The 21,261-nt window shown below is 40.1% G+C and overlaps 1 protein-coding gene across 1 annotated transcript; it reads right to left on the minus strand.

The window, feature by feature from the left end:
• Positions 1–3,505: 3,505 nt before the first annotated feature.
• Positions 3,506–19,353, minus strand: LOC106097268 (caspase-12-like; the record flags this gene model as incomplete). The annotated part of the gene is made up of 10 exons (XM_019356026.1): positions 19,322–19,353; positions 16,030–16,128; positions 13,293–13,347; positions 12,957–13,133; positions 12,639–12,858; positions 12,229–12,369; positions 12,032–12,141; positions 11,816–11,909; positions 9,988–10,051; positions 3,506–3,539 (listed from the first exon to the last, which is right to left on the minus strand). Coding segments are annotated over exons 3-10 (888 nt in total), but the record flags the coding sequence as incomplete, so codon positions are not given.
• Positions 19,354–21,261: the final 1,908 nt, after the last annotated feature.

Consider the following 21,261-nt stretch of genomic DNA (forward strand, 5'->3'; position numbering starts at 1 on the left):
CTGGACTCTTTGACTGCACCTTGGTTCTCCTCAGAGGTCTGTACAGGAGCATGTCCACCCCCACTGAAGATCTCAGTCACTGTGAAACATAGAAAGCTGCTTGTGTGGCCTCTGCCTCACATGTAGATGCAGCTACAGGTTTCTCTGTCAGTCAGACTGAAACAGTGTCCTGATGCTGCATCATTCAGCTCTGTGCCCCAGTCAGCATCACTGTGTCTACCAGTGTCAGTGTTTCTTTTCCTGTAACACTCAGCACAGGCTCAGCTGGTATCCAGTGTTGGACTTTCAGCTGCTGTGATAGATCCTCTAACATAGATCAGCTCTGCTACATGTTGTTAGATCAGTGCAGCTGCCTGTCATGTCCTGATGTTTCTCTGGGTCAGCAGCTTCTCCATCAGAGGTTCACATGGAGCTGATCCAGTATCTCCAGTAACTGTGTTCTGTGCCTCACTGGTTCATCCTTCTGTCTGTGTGACGTCAGTCAGATGTTAAACTCTGTAATCTTCACTGTGTCACAGAGTTCAGTGAGTCCCGTTATTCACAGGATCAATCAGATCATCAGAGAACAGCTGATCAGCAATCAGTGGTGCCAACAGCGCCTCCTGTGGTGAGAGGATGCAATAATGCAATGTAGCATTTTTACACTGAACACTTCCAGTCATGGAAACTGTCTGTTGGATCTGTGTGACGTTGCTTTCTTGTGTTGCTTTCTTGGTTAGAGTTCCTCACAAATGTCCAGATGATTCTTCTAATGAGGCGTCGACCATGTTTTCAGTTCTTTGGAAGAAAACGTCGCCCTTTGCCATCCTTACTTTTCTTTGACTTCTTCAAATGCAGCTGAACTCCAGCTGGTATTTTATTGGACTCTGCAGCTGTTTCTGGTCATCAGTTCATTCCTGCAAACCTCTGAACCTGAACAACAATGATGCTGCATTGCTGGCTGATCCCAAAAGGTTGATTCTGTTCATCTGGACGTTTTCAGAAACGTTTGCTCACTGATCAGGTGACTTCTTCAGTCTCAGCTGACTGCAGCTTTACAACCTTACAAACAGCACATTTGCACAATGACTGAAACCAGCAGCACCTGATATATATGATACTAATATAATACATATACATATATAATCCATACTAATGATGAAGGAACTGAGCTCACAGTGTTCATTCAGTGAACTACTCAGTTTATTTTGGGCCTCAGAAATGCTCACTCTGTTTGTACATCACTGTCAGCAATAGACTCATTCTGCTGTGGACAGGAACACATGTGACATCACTTCCTGTTTGTTTGTGACTGAAGAGGAAGAAGTTTACAAGGAATCATTGAGAAGAGTTTCAAACATCAACTGATTGAATCCATGAATGTGAAAACGTGTTTGTGAGTGAAAGAGACAGACATGTACAGACTGAACTATCTGTTCAACAGTCAGAGTGTTTCTCTAACAGGAGACACTCTTTACACTTGTTACGGGTTCAAAATATTGGGGATGGATACAAGAGGAAAACCAAAATAACAACACTGGTCCGGCCGGGTTGAGTCAAACAACGATTTAATGAACACACGTGCGGGAGATGGACACCGTGCGCAGACAGCATCACAATCTCTCTCGAAAAACATACAACAATAGTCTTTATGAACATCAGGGTATTAGAACGCCCCTTCATGCGTAGATACAATACAATCAATGTTGACAATGTTGACAACTTTTAACACATTGACAGAACATCTTCTTCTTGCCGAGGCCACATCCTTCCCCATAATCTCCTCACTCCGCTTATCCCCTGAGACAAACCGTCTCTCCTGTGAACATAATCAAACAGCAACAAGGCTTTGCAAACTGTTTTCTAAATATACCCACTTATACATGGGTTTAACCACTGGTTGTGTGTGTGCGTGTGTGCCTCGACCTCAACATTCACTCTGTTTATAAAGTCAGAGGCCAACTCTTCATGTGTGCAACCTAACTGAAACCATACAGGTAATATGTTGAATAAATGTTCTAATCAAATGCCACTACTCAAAGCTGAATAAAAAGAATATAAATGAATAAAGGATAATGATACATAACATGGTGTCTGTGTTTTGTAAGCGTGTGCCTTCCATAGCTCAAGATCCTTAACACAATAGGTTGTTCGGTCCTCGCGCTGGACAAAGCTTCCGACCCTCCACTAGTTGATCGAGCCCCCCTCATTGGCACGCACAAAAATACAATGCATGTATATGAAAATGATTATCACTGCACCTGTAATAGAAAATGTTAATATGGGATTATGACAATGCCTGTAATAGAAGTTGCAACATAAGGCCGACAGCCTAAATACAAATGAAGTAACAATTAATGATGATAAGTAAATGAACTAATGAGTAATTATTACCAATACACACTACTTAAAGGTTAACAAAAGATATAACTGAATAAAAGATCCTCAAATAACATGATGTAAGTGTCTTGTAAGCATGTGCGGCCTTCTACGCTCTGAGCCACTTCCCTCAATAGATCAGTCAGACTGTAGTTTTAACCCTTACTGACGTGAGCACAACTCCATAATAAGCACCAAGCAGCAATATGTATAAAGATGATCCAGGTTACACCTGCAATGAAAGATTATATGATTATATATACACCGGTGAATAGAAGATTATAGTTATCCTGATTATAACAGTCACTGTAATGCAGTCTTAATGTAATATCACTAACTTCCATGAATGCTTGTTGTATGATTCTGATGCAATAATGAAATAACAGTAAAATATCCCCTCTCACACTCCACTCAGCACAGGGACACTGAGGAACCAGAAGGATAAGAATAGAAATAAAACCCAGGATAAAGAGTTTGAGTGAATGTGGTGTTGAAGGTGTGGAGGTGGATCAGAGAGTCAGAAGAGACTCTGTAGAAGGACAGAGTGCCAGCAGGACAGTCCACATACACTGCTGCTCTGTTAGAGACAGAGGAGGAGGAGGAGGAGGAGGAGGAGGAGGAGATGGGTGTGTATGTATTTTTGTGCCACATAGAATGAGGGCCATCATCAGAGCAGTTCAGACTCCAGGACTGATTATTCCATCCAAACATACAATCATTACTGTTTCCTCTCCTTCTGATGCTTCTGTAACTCACTGATATGGAAACTCTTCCTCTCCACTCGACCTCCCAGTAACAGCGACCAGTCAGACCATTTCTACTCAGCAGCTGAGGACAAACATCAAATCTGTCTGGATGATCAGGATATGACTGAACCTCCTCCACACGTGTCACCTTCCTGTTGTTGTCAGACAGTTTGAGCCATTTGTTTATTGTGTTTGTGTCGATTGTGAGTTGACAGGAATCTGATCGAAAGAGCAAAAACAATCCAGCTGCAGTTATTGATCCATCAAAGTGTCATTGATTGGCAGTTTGATGACTCCTGACATCAGAGATGTGAATGAGTGATGTGACAGTTTGAAGATGGTTGAATGTGTGCTGCTTTGTTTTCATAAGTAACATTAAAAACACACTTACACTTCAGATCTGGTCTCAACCATCGGACTCCAGCAGGCTCGACCCTGAAAGGAGGAGTGGTCAGAGCAGCACAGTCAGCATGCACACATGGACATTACATGGCTCTCATACACACACTGTTACACACTGATAAAGGAACGGTCTAACATTTTCACAAATACACTTCATCCATTTATCCTGAAAGGATCATTGAAGTTATTCATCACGTTTTCCAATCAGCACTTCATAAACAATTTGGAGCCAATGAAGGCAAGCCAATATAGGAGAAATGTGCTCTCTCTTTCTAGTCCCTGTCAGTACTCTTGCTGCAGCATTTTTGGATTACCTGAATGCTTTTCAGGGAGTTTTTAGGACATCCTGATAATAATCAGAAGAAAAATTGCATGAATTAGTTTTTTAGCATCTCTCTGAGACAGGATATTTCTAATTTTAGAGATATTGCGTAAATGGAAGTGTAAGTATTAAAGATATTTGTAGCACACTCTAGGATTTAGAAATGTGTCAGATAGAATGTAGAGTACTGTAGGGACATTGACACTGCCCTGGATGTAATAAAGGCCTAAAGATGTCATAAAGTTAGGAGTAGACTGTGAGGAGACCCTCCCACACCTTTGGGCTGTGAAAGTAAAACAAAGAGAAGCCATAGCTTAATGGGAATTCCCCAAGGGATACTTGGGTGGGGGTCTCAGTGTTTGTAACCTGATAACTATGTGTAGTAGAGGAGTTTGGGTGAGGGGAGATGGGCTTTTTATGACCGCAGGAAGTCCGAGACACATACATATATATGTATATATACATATATACACATGCACACACACAGGTACGCACAAGCACATGCACTTACATGATCGCACAAACACAGTGTTTTAGTTTTATGGCACATCATATAGGGTTCACAATGGGGGTCGCTTTTATAAAACTGTGTGGCACAGGCAAAGGGCTGAGATTCTGTAGAGGGACTGCCAGGCCATGCACATCTCCCTTCTAGAAGATGAATAAATAGTGAAAGGTTAATAATAGTTTGTGACGAAACTACTGAGTTCCAGTGTTGTCTCTGGAGGCCTGAGGAATCCAAGAATGGTAAATGGTAAATGGCCTGTATTTATATAGCGCATTTCTAGTCCCTAAGGACCCCAAAGCGCTTTACACATCCAGTCATTCACCCATTCACACACACATTCACACACTGGTGATGGCAGCTACATTGTAGCCACAGCCACCCTGGGGCGCACTGACAGAGGCGAGGCTGCCGGACACTGGCGCCACCGGGCCCTCTGAACAGGGGTGATACTGTTTTGAGGTGACAGTATCTGGTTAGATAACATATTTCCAAGATTTTCAGGGCCGAGTACAATAACCTCGGTTTTATCTAACAGAAGCAGAAAATTAGAGGTCATCCAGGTCTTTATGTATTTGAGACATTCCTGATGTTTAAGTAATTGGTGTGTGTTACCTGGCTTCATGGATAGATAAAGTTGGGCGTCATCCAGAGGTGGGTAGTAGCGAGCTACATTTACTTGAGTAAGTTTTTGAAAAAAATGTACTTTTTAAGTACGTTTTTGCACGATACTTTTTACATTTGCTTGAGTACATTTGTGAAGAAGAAACTGTACTTTTACTCCACTACATTTGCAAAATTCGACTCGTTACTTTAAAAAAAAAAAAATAGTTTAACACATTAGATAACATGCCGTCAGTGGAGTTTCCGGTAACTTTTTTACCAATGAGACGTGGCCATACAGTCACATGACCAGTTTGAAACCGTGGCGGGCAGAGCGGCCCAAGCATTTCAAAGTAGCGACACACGGAAAGAAGAAATATGATGGCAGAGTCTACGCTAGAGCTGAAGAGGATGAACACCAACATCTTTGGCCTCACAAAGAATGTTTCGCTTAAAAGCAGCACAAAAGAACAGCTATGTCTGCAGTGTCGGTGTCTTCAGTGAGAGCCAAAACAAACCAACTTTTCAGCGTGAAACAACTCAACTCGTGTAACCCGAGGAATCAGTAAGTTTACTCTAAATATCTTTTTAGCTGTGGTTAGCTGGATGTCAGTCTTATGTTACAGCAGCTGTGTCGAGCTGCGAGTCATATTTTCGGTGCTACTTTGTAATGAGATAAGTTTGTGGGTGTTTTGTGCAGCTTCAGCTGTTCTGTTAACTGCTCGCTGGTTAGCTAGCGTGAGCTATAAGCTCACAGCTAGCCTGGTTAATGACGCTAGAGTTCCACGCACATGCAAACAGCTCGTCTCTACTGCTTTAACTATTAAAACAGAAGGCAATACTGCGGCTGACAGGGTTTATTATGTGAAACAGCAGCTTGTTTAGTTTAAACAGTCTGCATTAAGCTGGGCAAACACTGTGCGAGTTTTTTTTCAGTCACGTTATTCCGCTCCTGCTCAAACTGTACAATTAAATCGCAGGGGTTAGAAGTTCATAGGTCACGATGCAGGGTCTCTCACTATACGGCCTGATGCTCTGATGCGACCTGAGTGCTCAAACTGTGCGTCCATAACATGAAGCTTATCATACAAAATCGGTCACTCGCTCTCCCTCTCTGTCTTTCACTCACACAGACACACACACCATCAACTTTGCTAAATTACTAATGAAAAACATTGACCAGGCAGCTGTGATTGAGCAGCAATGTCCATCCAACTCTTTTCATGGTTGTTGTAGTCGTGATAATTTTGTGAGGCCACATTGAAAAGCCTCGGATACGTGAGCGAAGAGCTGCCACCGGGGCAAAAGAAAAATAGATCTACGTTATACTTTTAATGTTTGTACAATATACCTTTCATGTTTGAACAATATAATATCACGTTATTACAATATACATAATTATCACATTCGTACAATATAAATATTATATTGTACGAACGTGATATTGTTCAAACATGAAAGTGTAGTTTTTACATTTTTACGTATTTCATTGTGTTAATCCACTGTCTATACTTCAGGGTATTTTAGTATACAAAATAAGTTTTGTTTGAATGTCTATTTCTGTGGAATTTTAGCACAGATGTGTTGTGTGTGTGTGTGTGTTTTTTGTTTTTTTCAATTCCTGCTGTACGCCTTGGGAATAAACTTTTCCCGATCATACCTGTTGCATCTCTGTGTCATGTGTTTCGGATTTACTTAATTCCTCCTTGTATTTAAAAGAACCACCCCTAGTATGACATTCTGGCGCATCAGCTGTAGTCTGTTATGTTGAAGTTGCCTCGTTCTAATGTTTTCTCTGAGGCTGCTGTAAATGCGAATATATTTACTGTGGGTTTTGCTTGAAAAAGCTTTACGTTGTGAAAAACTGAAATCTTTAAATTATAATTGTGCCTTATTTTGTGGATCTTTTTACATATATTCCTTTTGAAAATACTAAAATTTGTATATTTATTTATTTTTGTTTGTCTGATAGCATTTATTTATAAAATAAATCGGACATTTCAAACAGTTACTCGCTACTTACTCAGTACTTGAGTAGCCTTTTCACCAAGTACTTTTTTACTCTTACTCGAGTAACTTTTTTGACGGCTACTTTTCACTTTTACTTGAGTAATAATATTTTAAAGTAATGATAGTCTTACTTGAGTACAATTTTTGGATACTTGACCCACCACTGGCGTCATCTGCATAGCAGTGAAAATCTATGCTATGTCTTCTAATGATGCTGCCTAAGGGAAGCATGTATAATGTAAATAGAATTGGTCCTAGCACTGAACCCTGTGGAACACCATAATTGACCTTAGTGTGTGAAGAGGACTCTCCATTTACATGTACAAATTGGAGTCTATTAGATAGATATGATACAAACCACTGCAGTGCAGTACCTGTAATACCTACAGCATGTTCTAATCGCTCTAATAGGATATTATGATCAACAGTATCGAACGCAGCACTGAGGTCTAGCAGGACAAGCACAGAGATGAGTCCACTGTCAGAGGCCATAAGAAGATCATTTGTAACCTTCACTAAAGCTGTTTCTGTGCTGTGATGAGCTCTGAAACCTGACTGAAACTCTTCAAATAAGCCATTCCTCTGCAGATGATCTGTTAGCTGTTTGACAACTACTCTTTCAAGGATGTTTGATATAAAAGGAAGGTTGGAGATTGGCCTATAATTAGCTAAGACAGCTGGGTCTAGAGATGCTTTTTAAGTAATGGTTTAACTAGGCAGTTTTGTAGGAATGGGGTCTAAAAGACACGTTGATGGTTTAGAGGAAGTAATTACTGAAGTTAACTCAGAAAGATCAATTGGTGAAAAAGACTAAATGAATATCTATGGTACTGAAAGTAGCACATACAAACACCAAAACACGTAAAAACTCCAAAACATGTACAAAAGACAACAGAAGTGCTCCAGGATGCTAGGGGGTAGTGTTGAGCTTTTGTTACCTAGTGGCTACACAAGCCAGGAAGTACCAACGACCAGATTTGGTGTGTGGTAGTAAGAGGTAAATGAACATTTTTTTGAATTATTTGAATATATATAAGGGCTTGTGTATAAATACACAAACAATACACATATGCTTTCAATTGGGTAATTTAAGTGATCTAGGTAGCTCTGTTTTGGAAGCTCAGTTAACGCTAGAAATGTGTTTTGGAGTTTGTACATGCTTTGTCTCAGGGCTCGGCTCTATTTAGTGAGCCGAGCCGATTCTCTAAAAAGACCCGGAAATCCCATCACTAGTGCTGAAGAGAAACCTCTGGCTTTACAGAGGGCTTTCTTTTAAAGCAACAAACTATTTATCTAGACTAAATGATGATCTGCTAAATTTGGGATACGCCATTTCCTCTCCAGCTTTCGAGTTATCTGCTTTAGGCTACGTGTTTAAGAATTATAACAGGGAGTCATGTAATTCTCATTTGAGGCTCTATTTTTCACAGAAGCTACTGTATCCAGTGTCATGTGTAGTGAGGAGGTAAAATTATTAATTATTAAGTCATGTACTATGTATAATCCAGTTTTGAGTTCCCTTCCCAGACGCCTGATAAGGTGGGGCCAGGTTTCACCATGAGCTCCCCCGAAACCCTGGCTGATTGTGACCCACACCCGTTTTCACACCTTGGCTCATGTCATTAGGTAGAGGATCATCAGGGGGTCCTTTTGTCCCTTTTTGGGGGGATACTCCCACTAGGATTAAATCTGGGACTCTCGGCCATTTGACTTTAGAACTGAAGAAGCTTCTCGGATGAGAGGTGAAACGTCTTCAAGCAATTTAAAGAAGTCCAGACACTTTTCTTTCCAGGTACTTAGAGTACTAACAGAGACTTGGAAGAGATACACGTTTAACGTTTAATAATCCACATTTCACTGTTTTACTGTTTGGTGCAGATGTGGATACTGTATTGTTCTTTCTTTGTGATTTTTTATGTTTATATTGTTTTCTGATGGTTTTTAGTTCATTTTTTCTCCTTTTGGGAGCTGACACAGTCTCTAATTGGATGGGGTTTTGGGGGGAGTAATAAGGCCCCATCTTATCTTAATGACTTTATAGTAACATATAACCCTTTAGAGCACTTTGCTGTCACGTTGCAGGCTTACGTTTTGGTTAAAAGACCTCTCTGCATTGATTCATACTTATTATTAATCTCTGGCTCTTCCACAGCATGTCTGTTTTCCTGTCTTCCTGCTCTCAGCCCAGCTGGCCATTACAGATGGCCACTCCTTCCTGAGACTGGTTCTGACAGAGGTTTCTTCTTATTAAGTGGTTTTCTCTGTTTTCTTTGTGTCACTGTAGAGTGCGCTTTAAGGCAATTGTTGTTTTGATTTGGCACTATATAAATACAATTTGATTCAATTAGATTGAATTGTGATTGAAATTTAATCTGTGAAAAAGCATATGTTGTCAGCGGTAGACCTACCAATTCTGGTAGCCTCTAATCTATGGTGTGACTTAAAGCGGGCTGTCCATGTTCAGAAATCATCAAACCTGACTGAACTGGAAATGTTTTGTAAAGAACAATGGTCCAAAATACCTTCAACCAGAATTCAGACTCTCATTGGAAGCTATAGGAAGCATTTAGAGGCTGTTATTTCTGCAAAAGGAGGATCTACTAAATATTGAAGTAATTTTTCTGTTGGGGTGCCCAAATTTATGCCCAATTTTGTTGAAGTAACTTTCTGCACACTTTCTGTAAATCCTATAAACCTCATTTCACTTCTCGAATAGCAATGTGTTCATCTGCTATATGATACATTTATATGAAATTACTGATCTGAACAGCCAATGATTTATAAAGAAAAATCATGGAAATTATCAGGGGTGCCGAAACTTTGGCATACCACTATACTTAGCTGACCAGATCCTTATCCCATAAATTTAATTGATTTAATGCTGAAGTCTGACTAAAAAGTGTTCTTTATTTTATTTTATTTTTTGACCATAGTAGGTTTATGTTCAGTGCAGAATGTGTGATGCCAAAATACACGAATAAACAAATAGGCTGAGTTAAGGAAAAATAAAATGTTTCCAACTATTCCTCGTCTTTTCATACCTGGGATTTTTCAGTCTCACGCATGGATGCTCCTCTCCAGGGGACAGGTGGTTAATTCCTGCAACTGCAACTTGAGTCAGAATTTGTCTTTTAAACTTTTACTAGGCTTTGATTAGCAATATAAAGTTGTCTGTCCTAAATTAGCTGTGTAAAAAAGCCACCAAGTTTTAAAAGCCTGAATTTACACCAAAAAAGAAAGAATACCCTCTGTTCTTTTCAGTATTTCAAAATGATGGTTTCTAAGAGTGTCCAGGGAACATGACAGAGGCTAGAAACACTTGGATGTGAGCTTCTCATTTTTCTCACCATTATGACTACATATTACTAACATGAGTCAGTCATCTTGTTGCATTCTAAACATTCCATGTAGTTTCATAGATCCCTTCACTATTGGAGCATCCAAACTATTATACAGTACAAATCCATTTCAGAATCAAACCACCAGTGAGTGGTCTCAGGTGGTGCTCTCACTTGGCTCTATTTGCGGTACAATTCAATTTTATTTATATAATACCGAATAACAACAACAGTTGTCTCAAGGCACATTATTGTATATTAATTCTTACAGTAATTTGGATAAGACACAATAATCAGATGACTGGATATGAGCAAACACTTTGGCATCAGTGGGAAGGAAAAACTCCCTTTTAAAAAGAAGAATCCACTGATAAAAAAAAAAAAATCAGGCTTAGTGGCAGCCATCTGCCGCAACGAGAAGAGAAATGCTGCAGAAAAGAGCCACGGGTTAATAATAACTGAAAACTAAATGCATAGTGGTATATAAACATGGTGGTGTCCAATAAGTGAGAAGAAGAAACGCTCAGTGTATCATGGGAAGACACCAGCAGCCTAGACCTTTCACAACATGTCTAAGAGAAGACTAAGGGTGACCTTAAGGACACAACCCTAAATATAGAGATGCAGAAGAGGGGCCTAAAAACGGATGTAAATATTTGTTTAATATGCACACTGAAGGCATAGCCTGGTAAAAAATTGCTTCAAGATTTCTCACAGTGTTTCTGGAGGCCAAGGTAATGCCACTGAGAGAAAGAATCTGGTTAGATACCATATTTCTAAGATTTACAGCACAGAGTACAATAACCTCAGATTTATTTGAATTAAGAAGCAGAACATTAGCGGTCATCCAGGTCTTTATGTCTTTAAGACATTCCTGCAGTTTAAGTAATTGGTGTGTGTTACCTGCATAGCAGTGAAAATGTATGCTATGCCTTCTGATGATACTGCCTAAGGGAAGCGTGTACAGAATTGGTCCTAGCACTGAACCCCATAATACATGTTTGTGTATGAAGAAGAAATCCGATTGACATAAACAAATAGGAGAATGAGAGGCAGAGCCTTAAGCTTTCTGTGGACCCTGTCTACTTTAAAGATTTTCAAGGTTCTAGACTTTCCTTTTTGACAAAGCTTATGGCTAGGGCTTGATCAGGTGATCCTGAATCATGGGGGGAATTAAGCATTTCTTCTTCTCTCAAGTATTTACACATACCGTCTTTATACACCTCTTTATATTTAATAATTGGTTTTTATTTGGCTCTCTTCTACATCGTCTTTTCCCCTCTCCTGACACCCAACCGGTCATGGCAGATGGTGACCCGTTCCTGTGCCTGTTTCTGTATTAGGTTTTTTTCCTGTTAAAAGGAAAAAAAGTGCTTGCTCATATGGATTGTCTGATTATTGGGATTCTCTCTGTATTTTTTTTCCTGACATTATTAAGTGCCTTGAGCTATATAAATAAAATTGAATTCAATAAATTAAAACCACATCACATCAACATTAATTTAGTATTCACTGAATCTGTGAGACTTACCTGGAAGCAGGTAGAAGTCTTTTGTCAAAGTGTCTCTCTCTTTGGTCGGCATCTGCATATATTCAGAGGGGTCGTCTTCAAAGCGTTGCATGACCTTTGAGCCCACATTACAGAAAATATGTATTCATACAACGATGGAGACATTTGTTCCACTATTTCCAGAAACAATTCAAGGCAATTAAAACTTTGACAAGACTTATATGTTGGCAAACTTACCTTTTTGAACAGATCTTCAATATGATCCTTATGACAATGAGCAAAGATCTCATCACAAATGTAATGAATAAAATCAGAACCATATTTTCGGATTCTATATGAATAGGTGTCTGCATGCAAACAGAAACATACATTTTGTATTTGGTAATGGTGTTTGTTATTATTAATGAATAGTTACAAGAAGCTGGATAACTTACAAGGAGTGCTGGAATGAAAACCAATGAAGTCCTTTTCAACGTATACTGTACTACGTTTGGGAACGTTTTTTGATGGCGATCGGATATATTCTGTGGCCATTGATTGTCTACTTCCAGATACCTTCACTACTCCCTCATTTCCTAAAACAAACAAGATATGTCCAAATAAACTTTGTCTCTTCATCTTCAGGTGCTCTTTAGTCATACTAAAAGCATTAAAAACTGCATTATGTGAATTGTACATCACATCTAGTAAAACATTAGTTTCTTCCACAGAAAATAGTAGGCGTAAGATCACATTACATGGTAAAATTTAAGGAAGCTACAAAAAAGTATGATTCTCCAATTTTACTGGAACATTTCAAGAGTTCATATTTTTCTAATTTCATGTCAGGCTAGATGAGAATCACCTCCTCTGCAGGCCTGAATGATGATGACCTTTGGTTTATTCATCAGTGCAGGACAGTTCTTTGTGTTTAAACGCTCATAAATTGTATCAATTTTAAAGTCCTTCAGGTCAGAGCCACAGATAGTTCCAGTGCCTCCATGAGACATGAGAACCACAAACACACTGTCTGTGTGAAAGAGCTTTGGATGCTTGGAGAAATGTATTAGAGCTTGATCAATCTCCTGTAAACAGAAAAGCCGAATATAAATTAGATCTTTTACTCATTTTGAAAAAATTTAGCTAACTGGAAGTGAAATACTACTCAGTCTGTATAAACTATCTGTGCAGTCAGGTCCTGATATTGTAACACGTCATATCCCAGATAATTGAACAGATTGAGCATGGCTTTTGTATCATGCTCAGCTCCGTGTCGGTTTGATTTTGGATCATAAAACCTTATAATATTGATCAGTAGGGCGATGCGTTGTGACTTAGAGTATTCAGTCACAGGGTAAATCTGAAACAGAAAAGTCATCAGATCCCTTTAACAAACATTTTTTTTTTTTTAATGCAGTCAGTTAGAAAAGGCCACTAATTACTCTTAATTTAATATTAACTGCAAAGCGCTGAGGGCAAAGTTTCAGTTAATAGAAATGATAATTATATGGAGACTTACTTTTTTACCCTGGATGTCTCTTCCAATGTAATCTGTGTACATGGCCATGCTTAACCTATAAATACAAGGATATTTTTAGCTGGAGGAATTGAGTGAATCAGGGTCAGTGGGTCCATTTGATAACTGTCATTTGGATTTTTCACTGTATGTCACATGATTTCTCCTCCTCAGGAACAGAAGGGGAACACAATGAGGATCTTTACAACAAGTCAGTAGTCACATGCATGTGACCTGTGCGTGATTAGGTAAAAACAAATACAACACAAAGTATGTGAGAAAAAACAACCTTTAAAGTAAAAACAGAAAATAAGCCAAAGACTAGATGCAAGACTCACACTGATCATGAAAGCAAACATTTTTTGAGAGGTCACTCAAACTCGTGACAAATCATTTGAAAGGCCAGTGTGATTGTTTGTTTAGCAACAAATGAGTTTTTCTACACCACCGGACAGAACACACACATGTAAAGGAAGCACTCAAAACATGTGGTTATCCAAACTGGGCGTTCATAAAGTCAGCAAAGAGGCACAGAAAAGAAGATCAGACACCAGCGAGGGAGGATAAGAAAGACAGACGCAACAACGTTGTCATCCCCTATGTAGCCGGTGTATCAGAGAAACTCAGGAGAGTTTTCTCCAAGCACGACATCCCAGTGTACTTCAGACCCAGCAACACACTCAGACAGAAACTGGTTCACCCGAAAGACAAAACTCCTAAACACAAACTGAACAACGTGGTGTATGCTGTACAGTGCAGTGAGGAATGCCCAGACCTCTACATTGGAGAGACCAAACAGCCACTTCACAAGCGCATGGCACAACATAGAAGAGCCACCTCCACAGGACAAGACTCAGCAGTCCATCTGCATCTAAAGGTCAAAGGTCACTCTTTCGAGGATGCCAATGTTCACATATTGGACAGAGAGGACAGATGGTTTGAAAGAGGAGTGAAAGAGGCCATCTATGTCCACTGTGAGCGACCATCTTTGAACAGAGGCGGTGGTTTACGACACCAACTGTCTGCCATCTATAATCCAGTTTTGAGTTCCCTCCCCAGACGCCTTAACGCCCACTCACATCCTGGGCCATCTGACCTCAGGAAATCACATGATAGGGTGGGGCCAGGTTTCACAATGAGCTCACCCAAAACCCTGGCTGATTAGGTCCCACACCCACTTTCACACCTTGGCGCATGTGATTAGGTAGAGGATCATCAGGGGGTCCGTTGTCCCTCTTTGGGGGGGGGGGACTCCCACTGGGTTTAAATCTGGGACTCTCCACCATTTGAGCTTAGAACTGAAGAAGCTTCTCGGATGAGAGTTGAAACGTCTTCAAGCAACTCAAAGAAGTCCAGACGCTTTTCTTTGCAAACTCCTTTGACTACGATGACCTGGATGACTGAGAACCTTCACAGACTCAAGAATAGTGATTTATTACACTTTACTTTTCTTTAAAGTAATGCAGTACGTTACATAATAAGTTACACTATCAGTTATATTACATTTATAGACCTCAGAGCCCTGAGGTCTATGAACCAACTTTTCTTATTAATCCTTAATTGAGCTTTATGAGTTTATCATATAATTACATTAACAATATATTTATTGTTAATGTACGGACATATTTTTTTAGACTGTGAGGACTTTGGTCACTGAGGTTGTTTTAAACAGAAAAAATGCTTGACTTTTCTTTTTAACTCAGATAAATGGTGACATTAAGAATATACAAAGGAACCTCTTAAACTCACTCCTGACTTTTATTTTTATTTTTGGACTACAGGAATAACTTATAAGTTATATAATTTATAAGTTAAAAATAAACTTTCTATGCTTTCATTTAGCCCATGAATTGCAAAAGAAACAAAAAAAAAGACCAAAAAACCAAAGACACAGATTTTCTCTTTTGTTATTGGAAATCCTTTTTTTCATGACATCAGTACATTTTAAGAGCAGAAATATTAAAAACTAACACAGAACAAAGATCCCAGCAAGATGTTTGGGAAATATTCCCGTTATTCCTTTGAAACCAGTTGGTGAACTAACTCAGTGCTTGTCGAATGGATGCTACAGATTCTAACACAAGAACATGTTCAGTGGTTCTCTGACATGGAGAACACAATTTAAAATCTGCAGCAGATTTTGGATTTTTGTGTGTTTGATGTTGATATCTGCGTGAACAAACTCTAAACTGTTATTTCAGTTAACTTGTGTTAAATCTGATTTAAGCTTTCAGATGAAAACTAACATACACAATCTGGTTTTGAATCTCAGAGCTGAGCTTCATATGTTTCTGGTCCTGGGATTTTAAACAGCAAAGCAAAACAGTCACAACCTTCAGAGTTCACAAACTCGTATGTGAAAATGAGGAATAACGTGTAGATTTTAAATGCAGAAGAACTGAGAATAAAAAGTGAGTTACTTGTTGAGGGGAACCCAAGAAAGCAGAACAGAAGAAGCTCTTTCCTTTGTCTCACACCATGGTATTTTTTTGTGTTGGGTGTTTTCAGCCAAGGAAACGTTCTTCCATGAAAGTTCAAACTAGAGAAACCAGTAACTGCAGCAGCATAGTTTCAGTTTGCAGCACACCTAATCTTTCTGAAGCATTGTAAAAACACTAACACACTCTAAATAGATCATACTTCAGATGTATTTTATTTTACATAAATAAAAAAAGTCTCACATTTTCCTCCTAAAGTTCCTAAAGACAAACTGTTAAATGAGGAAACATAGTAAACTTACAGTTTCTTCACACACACCAACAACAAGCTCCACTCCACACCTGGACACTAAACACCGGCACACGGGTGAGCTGCTTCCTAGAATGAGGCGGGACTCCACCTGAAGCAGAACAGGTGGGAAGATTCTCAGAATGTTTAACTTTATGATGTCAGGTTTAAACTTTTCTTGTTTCAATGTGTTTCAACGTGTTGTTTCTCTGAGTGGGCTCATGTTATTAACATAATGAACTGAAATTTGTCTGCTTCTTTCTCCAAATTCATAATTATCAGTATCATATAAGAGCTTAATGCATTCGACTGTAACTGAGTTTTTCTAAAGTGCATAACTGTGCAGTGTTTATTGCATGAAAAGAAAAAAAAAAGCCACATTTTAAGGGATCCCCGTACACTTCTTCAGTCCGAACGACATTCCAGTGTCATTGCTGTATAGCCTGGTAGTGTGGATCAGTGAATCGATGTCTCGTTCACACTTGGCATACAACTTGATGTCATCCATGTACAGGAGGTGGCTGATAACTGCTCCTTTCCGTAGTCCCGCAGGCGAATGGGAACCACAAAGAAGCCGCTAGGAAAGCTGCAACCACCAAGTACCTGCAGAGGGTCAGGCAAGTCCTGAGGAGTCAGCTGAACAGTATGAACAAGATCCGGGCCATCAACACCTACGTCCTGCCCGTGATCAGGTACCCTGCTGGGGTAATAGGCTGGCCAAAGGAGGAGATAGAAGCCACTGACATCAAGACAAGAAAGCTCCTGACCATGCATGGAGGGTTTCACCCCAAGTCCAGCACCCTGAGGCTGTACGCTAAGCGGAAGTAAGGAGGCCGGGGACTGGTGAGTGTCAGCACCACAGTCCAGGATGAGACAACGAACATCCACGAATACATCACGAAGATGACCCCAACTGACAGCGTGCTCAGTGAATACCTCAGGCAGTAGAAACCCAAGAAAGAGGAGGAAGGTGAGGAACCATCATGGAAGGACAGGCCCCTGCACGGTATGTACCACCGGCAGATAGAGGAGGTGGCTGATATCCAGAAATCCTACCAGTGGCTGGACAAAGCTGGACTGAAAGACAGCACAGAGGCACTAATCATGGCAGCACAAGAACAAGCTCTGAGTACAAGATCCATAGAGGCTGGGGTCTATCACACCAGGCAAGACCCCAGGTGCAGGCTGTGTAAAGATGCCCCAGAGACAATCCAGCACATAACAGCAGGGTGCAAGATGCTAGCAGGCAAGGCATACATGGAACGCCATAACCAAGTGGCCGGCATAGTGTACAGGAACGTCTGTGCCGAGTATAACCTGGAAGTCCCGAGGTCAAAATGGGAGATGACCCCAAGGGTGATGGAGAATGACCGAGCTAAGATCCTGTGGGACTTCCAGATGCAGACGGACAAAATGGTGGTGGCTAACCAACCGGACATAGTGGTGGTAGACAAACAGAAGAAGACGGCTGTAGTGATCGATGTAGCGGTTCCGAATGACAGCAATATCAGGAAGAAGGAACACAAGAAGCTGGAGAAATACCAAGGGCTCAGAGAAGAGCTCGAGAGGATGTGGAGGGTGAAGGTAACGGTGGTCCCCGTGGTAATCGGAGCACTAGGTGCGGTGACTCCCAAGCTAGGCGAGTTTGTGTGTGTGTATATATATATATATATTAAAAGCAACATTTTCAAAATACTATTCTTATCAAGAAAATAACAAAAATTCTTTCACAGATCAAGATTTGTTATCAAGAGACAGATGTAAGTTTAAACTATTTAACAAGCTTCGTCTTTGTTTTAGTGTGAACACTGTTGGAGGAGAGCCAACATTTTGTGACGCAGGATTTTTAAGCAGAGGCCGACGTGATGAATCAAGGCTACTTTACAATTTCCCCTGTGAGTCCCTGCCCTCCCTCCATCTCCTGCTTCTGTGAACATAAAGACTTTGAGGGTGGGAATGTTTAATTAACATTGTGGCTGATCTGAGTGATTAGCAGACATGCAGTTTTAATATTATCGTTCTAATCCATTCTGACTAAAGCTGAATTTACAGCTCAGTAGAGACAGCATGTTTACAGTGTGGTTTCAGATGGAGGCAGTGAATGTAAAAGTATGTGGTAAAACTGGTTTTTGGCCCAGTACTGATTGTGTTGCTGAATCCTGCAGTTTTGACGCACAAAGAGCTGAAGTGAAACCGAATGTTTAACATTATGGAAAGTGTCACTGCAGCCTCTCTGTGCCTTTTATTTATTTGTTTTTTTAATGGTTTTTTTTCAAGCTCTCCCTGAACTCAACCATCACTTTCCTATTCCAGTCCACTTACAGCTCTGTGCAGTCCACCAGTCATCATTCAGTATGTCTGTTCTCATTTGTTTCCAGTGACATGCAATCATGATTTTGGAGACTGCACAGGAAGACGACTGGCGACTTTACTTTTCCTCCCAAAAATAAAATAAAATATGCAGACAGCGGAGGAATTACAGCTTTGTATTTTTTTTTTTTTTTTTTTTTTTTTAATTCAGTTTGGTTTCAGTTACTTTTTAGGGTTTGCTCGTTTTAGTTTAGGTATAAAAAAATATTCTCTTTGGTTTCGTTTCAGTAAGTTTCAGTCGTGGTTTTATTTCTTTATTAATTTTTTATTGTATTTAGGGCATACAGTATTTCAGAGGCTAGATTAATGAAAATCAGTACAGTTTTCATAATAAAAACAGAAACTTTTGAAAGGAGTGGCTGTCAGTCATGGAGACATCCAAAGTATAAATAAATATATCTATCAAAGCCAGTAACCCAAGTATTCTTTTTTTACTTTTAAGCCAAAGAAAAAAAAACTAAGGATATTTCATCAATAATTTTATTTTACCTAGTTTTTCAGCAGAGCAGAACAGTTTGTGATGCAGTATTTTTAATCAGACGACAAAATGCAGAATATGTATCGAAGAGACATCTATACCAAATAATGTTAATATAACGCCTTGGAACTCAGAGTCTCTCCGAGTGAGTTCAGCCCATATTCTCTTTGTTTAGTCTGTTTCCTGGACTCTGTCACACACAGTAACAGGAAATGGCGGACACACTCGGCCTCGTTGGTCCAGCTGTGAGTCCGTTACCGTGAACTACGGAGCGGCAGATTTGTGCTGAACTAAGCTGCACACAGCTGATGTTAGCCAGGAAAACATTACACACTGACTTTAATGGAGAGACCGGAAATACAAACACACACAGTTTGTTGTGTAAAGAAACACGAGCTGAACAAACAGTAAAGTTCCTGAAGACAAACTATTAAAGGAGGAAACAAAGCAAACTTACAGTTTCTTTACACAAAGACACCAACAACAAGCTCCACTCCACACCTGGACACTAAACACAGACAAACAGTGTCGCTTCCTGGAAGGAGGAGGGACTCCACCTGAAGTTTAGCACTGGTATCGGGGCAGGACTCTGCACTTTGTTTTCTAAATAATGTCACACTGAATATTTGATTCATTCCTGTCCATTGGTGCCATTTCAAGGTGCTAACACTCATTTCTTGTGGAAGACTTTCACACATCACAGCTCTTTAATACGCAGGGTGAACTCAGTTAAATGGCTCTTTGAAGATTTGAGCATCTTAGTGCTTTAAAGGTTAACAGGCATCAAAAGATCTGTCTGGGGCTCACAGTGTGGATGCGGAGAAAAGAGGACCCAATCGCAGGACTCAGTGGTAGGTGAAGGCTGTTGTTTATTATGATAGCAGGGATGAGCAGAACATGAGATGGCTGACTGAACAGAAAGCACACAGGGCTGATAGACTATGGCTACGTTCACACTGCAGGCGAAAGCGCATCAAATCCGATTTTTTCGCCCCTATGCGACCCGTATCCGATCTTGGTATGACAGTGTGAACGGCACAAATCCGATATTTTCAAATCCGATCTGGGTCACTTTCGTATGTGGTACTGAATCCGATACGTATCCGATGTTTTAGAAAGCGACTGCTGTGTGAACGGTCAAGTCGCATTAAATCCGTCTTTTACGTCACTGACACAAGACAGACGCCAATTATCAGCGCCGGAGAAGCGCCCGATAGGACATCGCGAACGATTTCCTACCATCCGGTGAAACTGTTGGGAAGACAACGTTGGAGAAATGTGAACATTTTATTTTTACTGTATTTTCTGCAGATTCTGACAGAAATCTGCAACTATCCTTTGAAGCACCGCTCCTCTAAAACAGCAAAAAGGATCATTATTAGGTTATTTACATTATTATGTAAATAACAAAATAACTTAAAGCAAAAACCTGGAAACATAAAGTCCGAAGTCTTTATATTAAGGGCCATCAGTCAAACAATATTGTTTGCTCTGGGTCTAAACAGAGCGAGTTGTGTGTGACATCTTCTTTTGCGCATGCGGGCCGCTTTGAGCGTTCACACTGGAGAGCGTTTGATGTCGCATTTTATGTGTAGTGTGAACAAGCAGACAAAAAAATCGGATTTGATCAAAAAATCGGAATTGAACATTAAGACCTGCAGTGTGAACGTAGCCTATGATAACGACAACGATGAGAAGACCAGGACTGAAGGAAACTGAGGACTTAAATTCACAGGCTGAATGATCAGAGATTGGAGACCGGTGAGTGAACAGCTGAACTTAATCTGACTAATGACACATGGCAGTAACTGGAACACAATACCCCCAGGCAAAATGCTGGCACAGAAAACAGGAAATGAAAACCGATGGAGAATAAGCTGAACATGAAACAAACTGAAAACTCTGGTTCAACGACCCAGGAGCTCTGACAATATCAAACTGTTGATACAGCAGCCCTTAACATTTACCATTTCATTCATTAAACATTTAGAATAAGGTTGCTAAGGTGGATGGAGAAAAAGCACATTTAGAGACTGCCCCAGAAAACTCCATGCTAAGGGACCTCACATATTAAATCCTACTGGTCAGTAATAAGGTTGATAAATCAATAAAACATGAGTCATAATGCATGCTGTGATGTCATGTGTTGAATAAAATGATGAATTCCTGCAAAGTAAAGCAAATTTGTACGAAACAGGCTGTTCATTTCAATGAAAATGGGGTGCTCTCCACCCAGTTTGAACTGCTGTCAAGGCTTTTCTGGTCCCAAAGTTGAGATATTCACACTGGTACAGCAGCAGAGTGGATAGGCCAGGAATAAATAATACATAAATTGTGCCCTGTCAACAACGTTGAGTCCAGATGTGTGGAAAGCTTTTGTGCTTCACCAAACCTTTG

Source organism: Oreochromis niloticus, unplaced genomic scaffold (assembly GCF_001858045.2).
Source record: "Oreochromis niloticus isolate F11D_XX unplaced genomic scaffold, O_niloticus_UMD_NMBU tig00001072_pilon, whole genome shotgun sequence".
Classification (NCBI taxonomy): Eukaryota; Metazoa; Chordata; class Actinopteri; order Cichliformes; family Cichlidae; genus Oreochromis; species Oreochromis niloticus.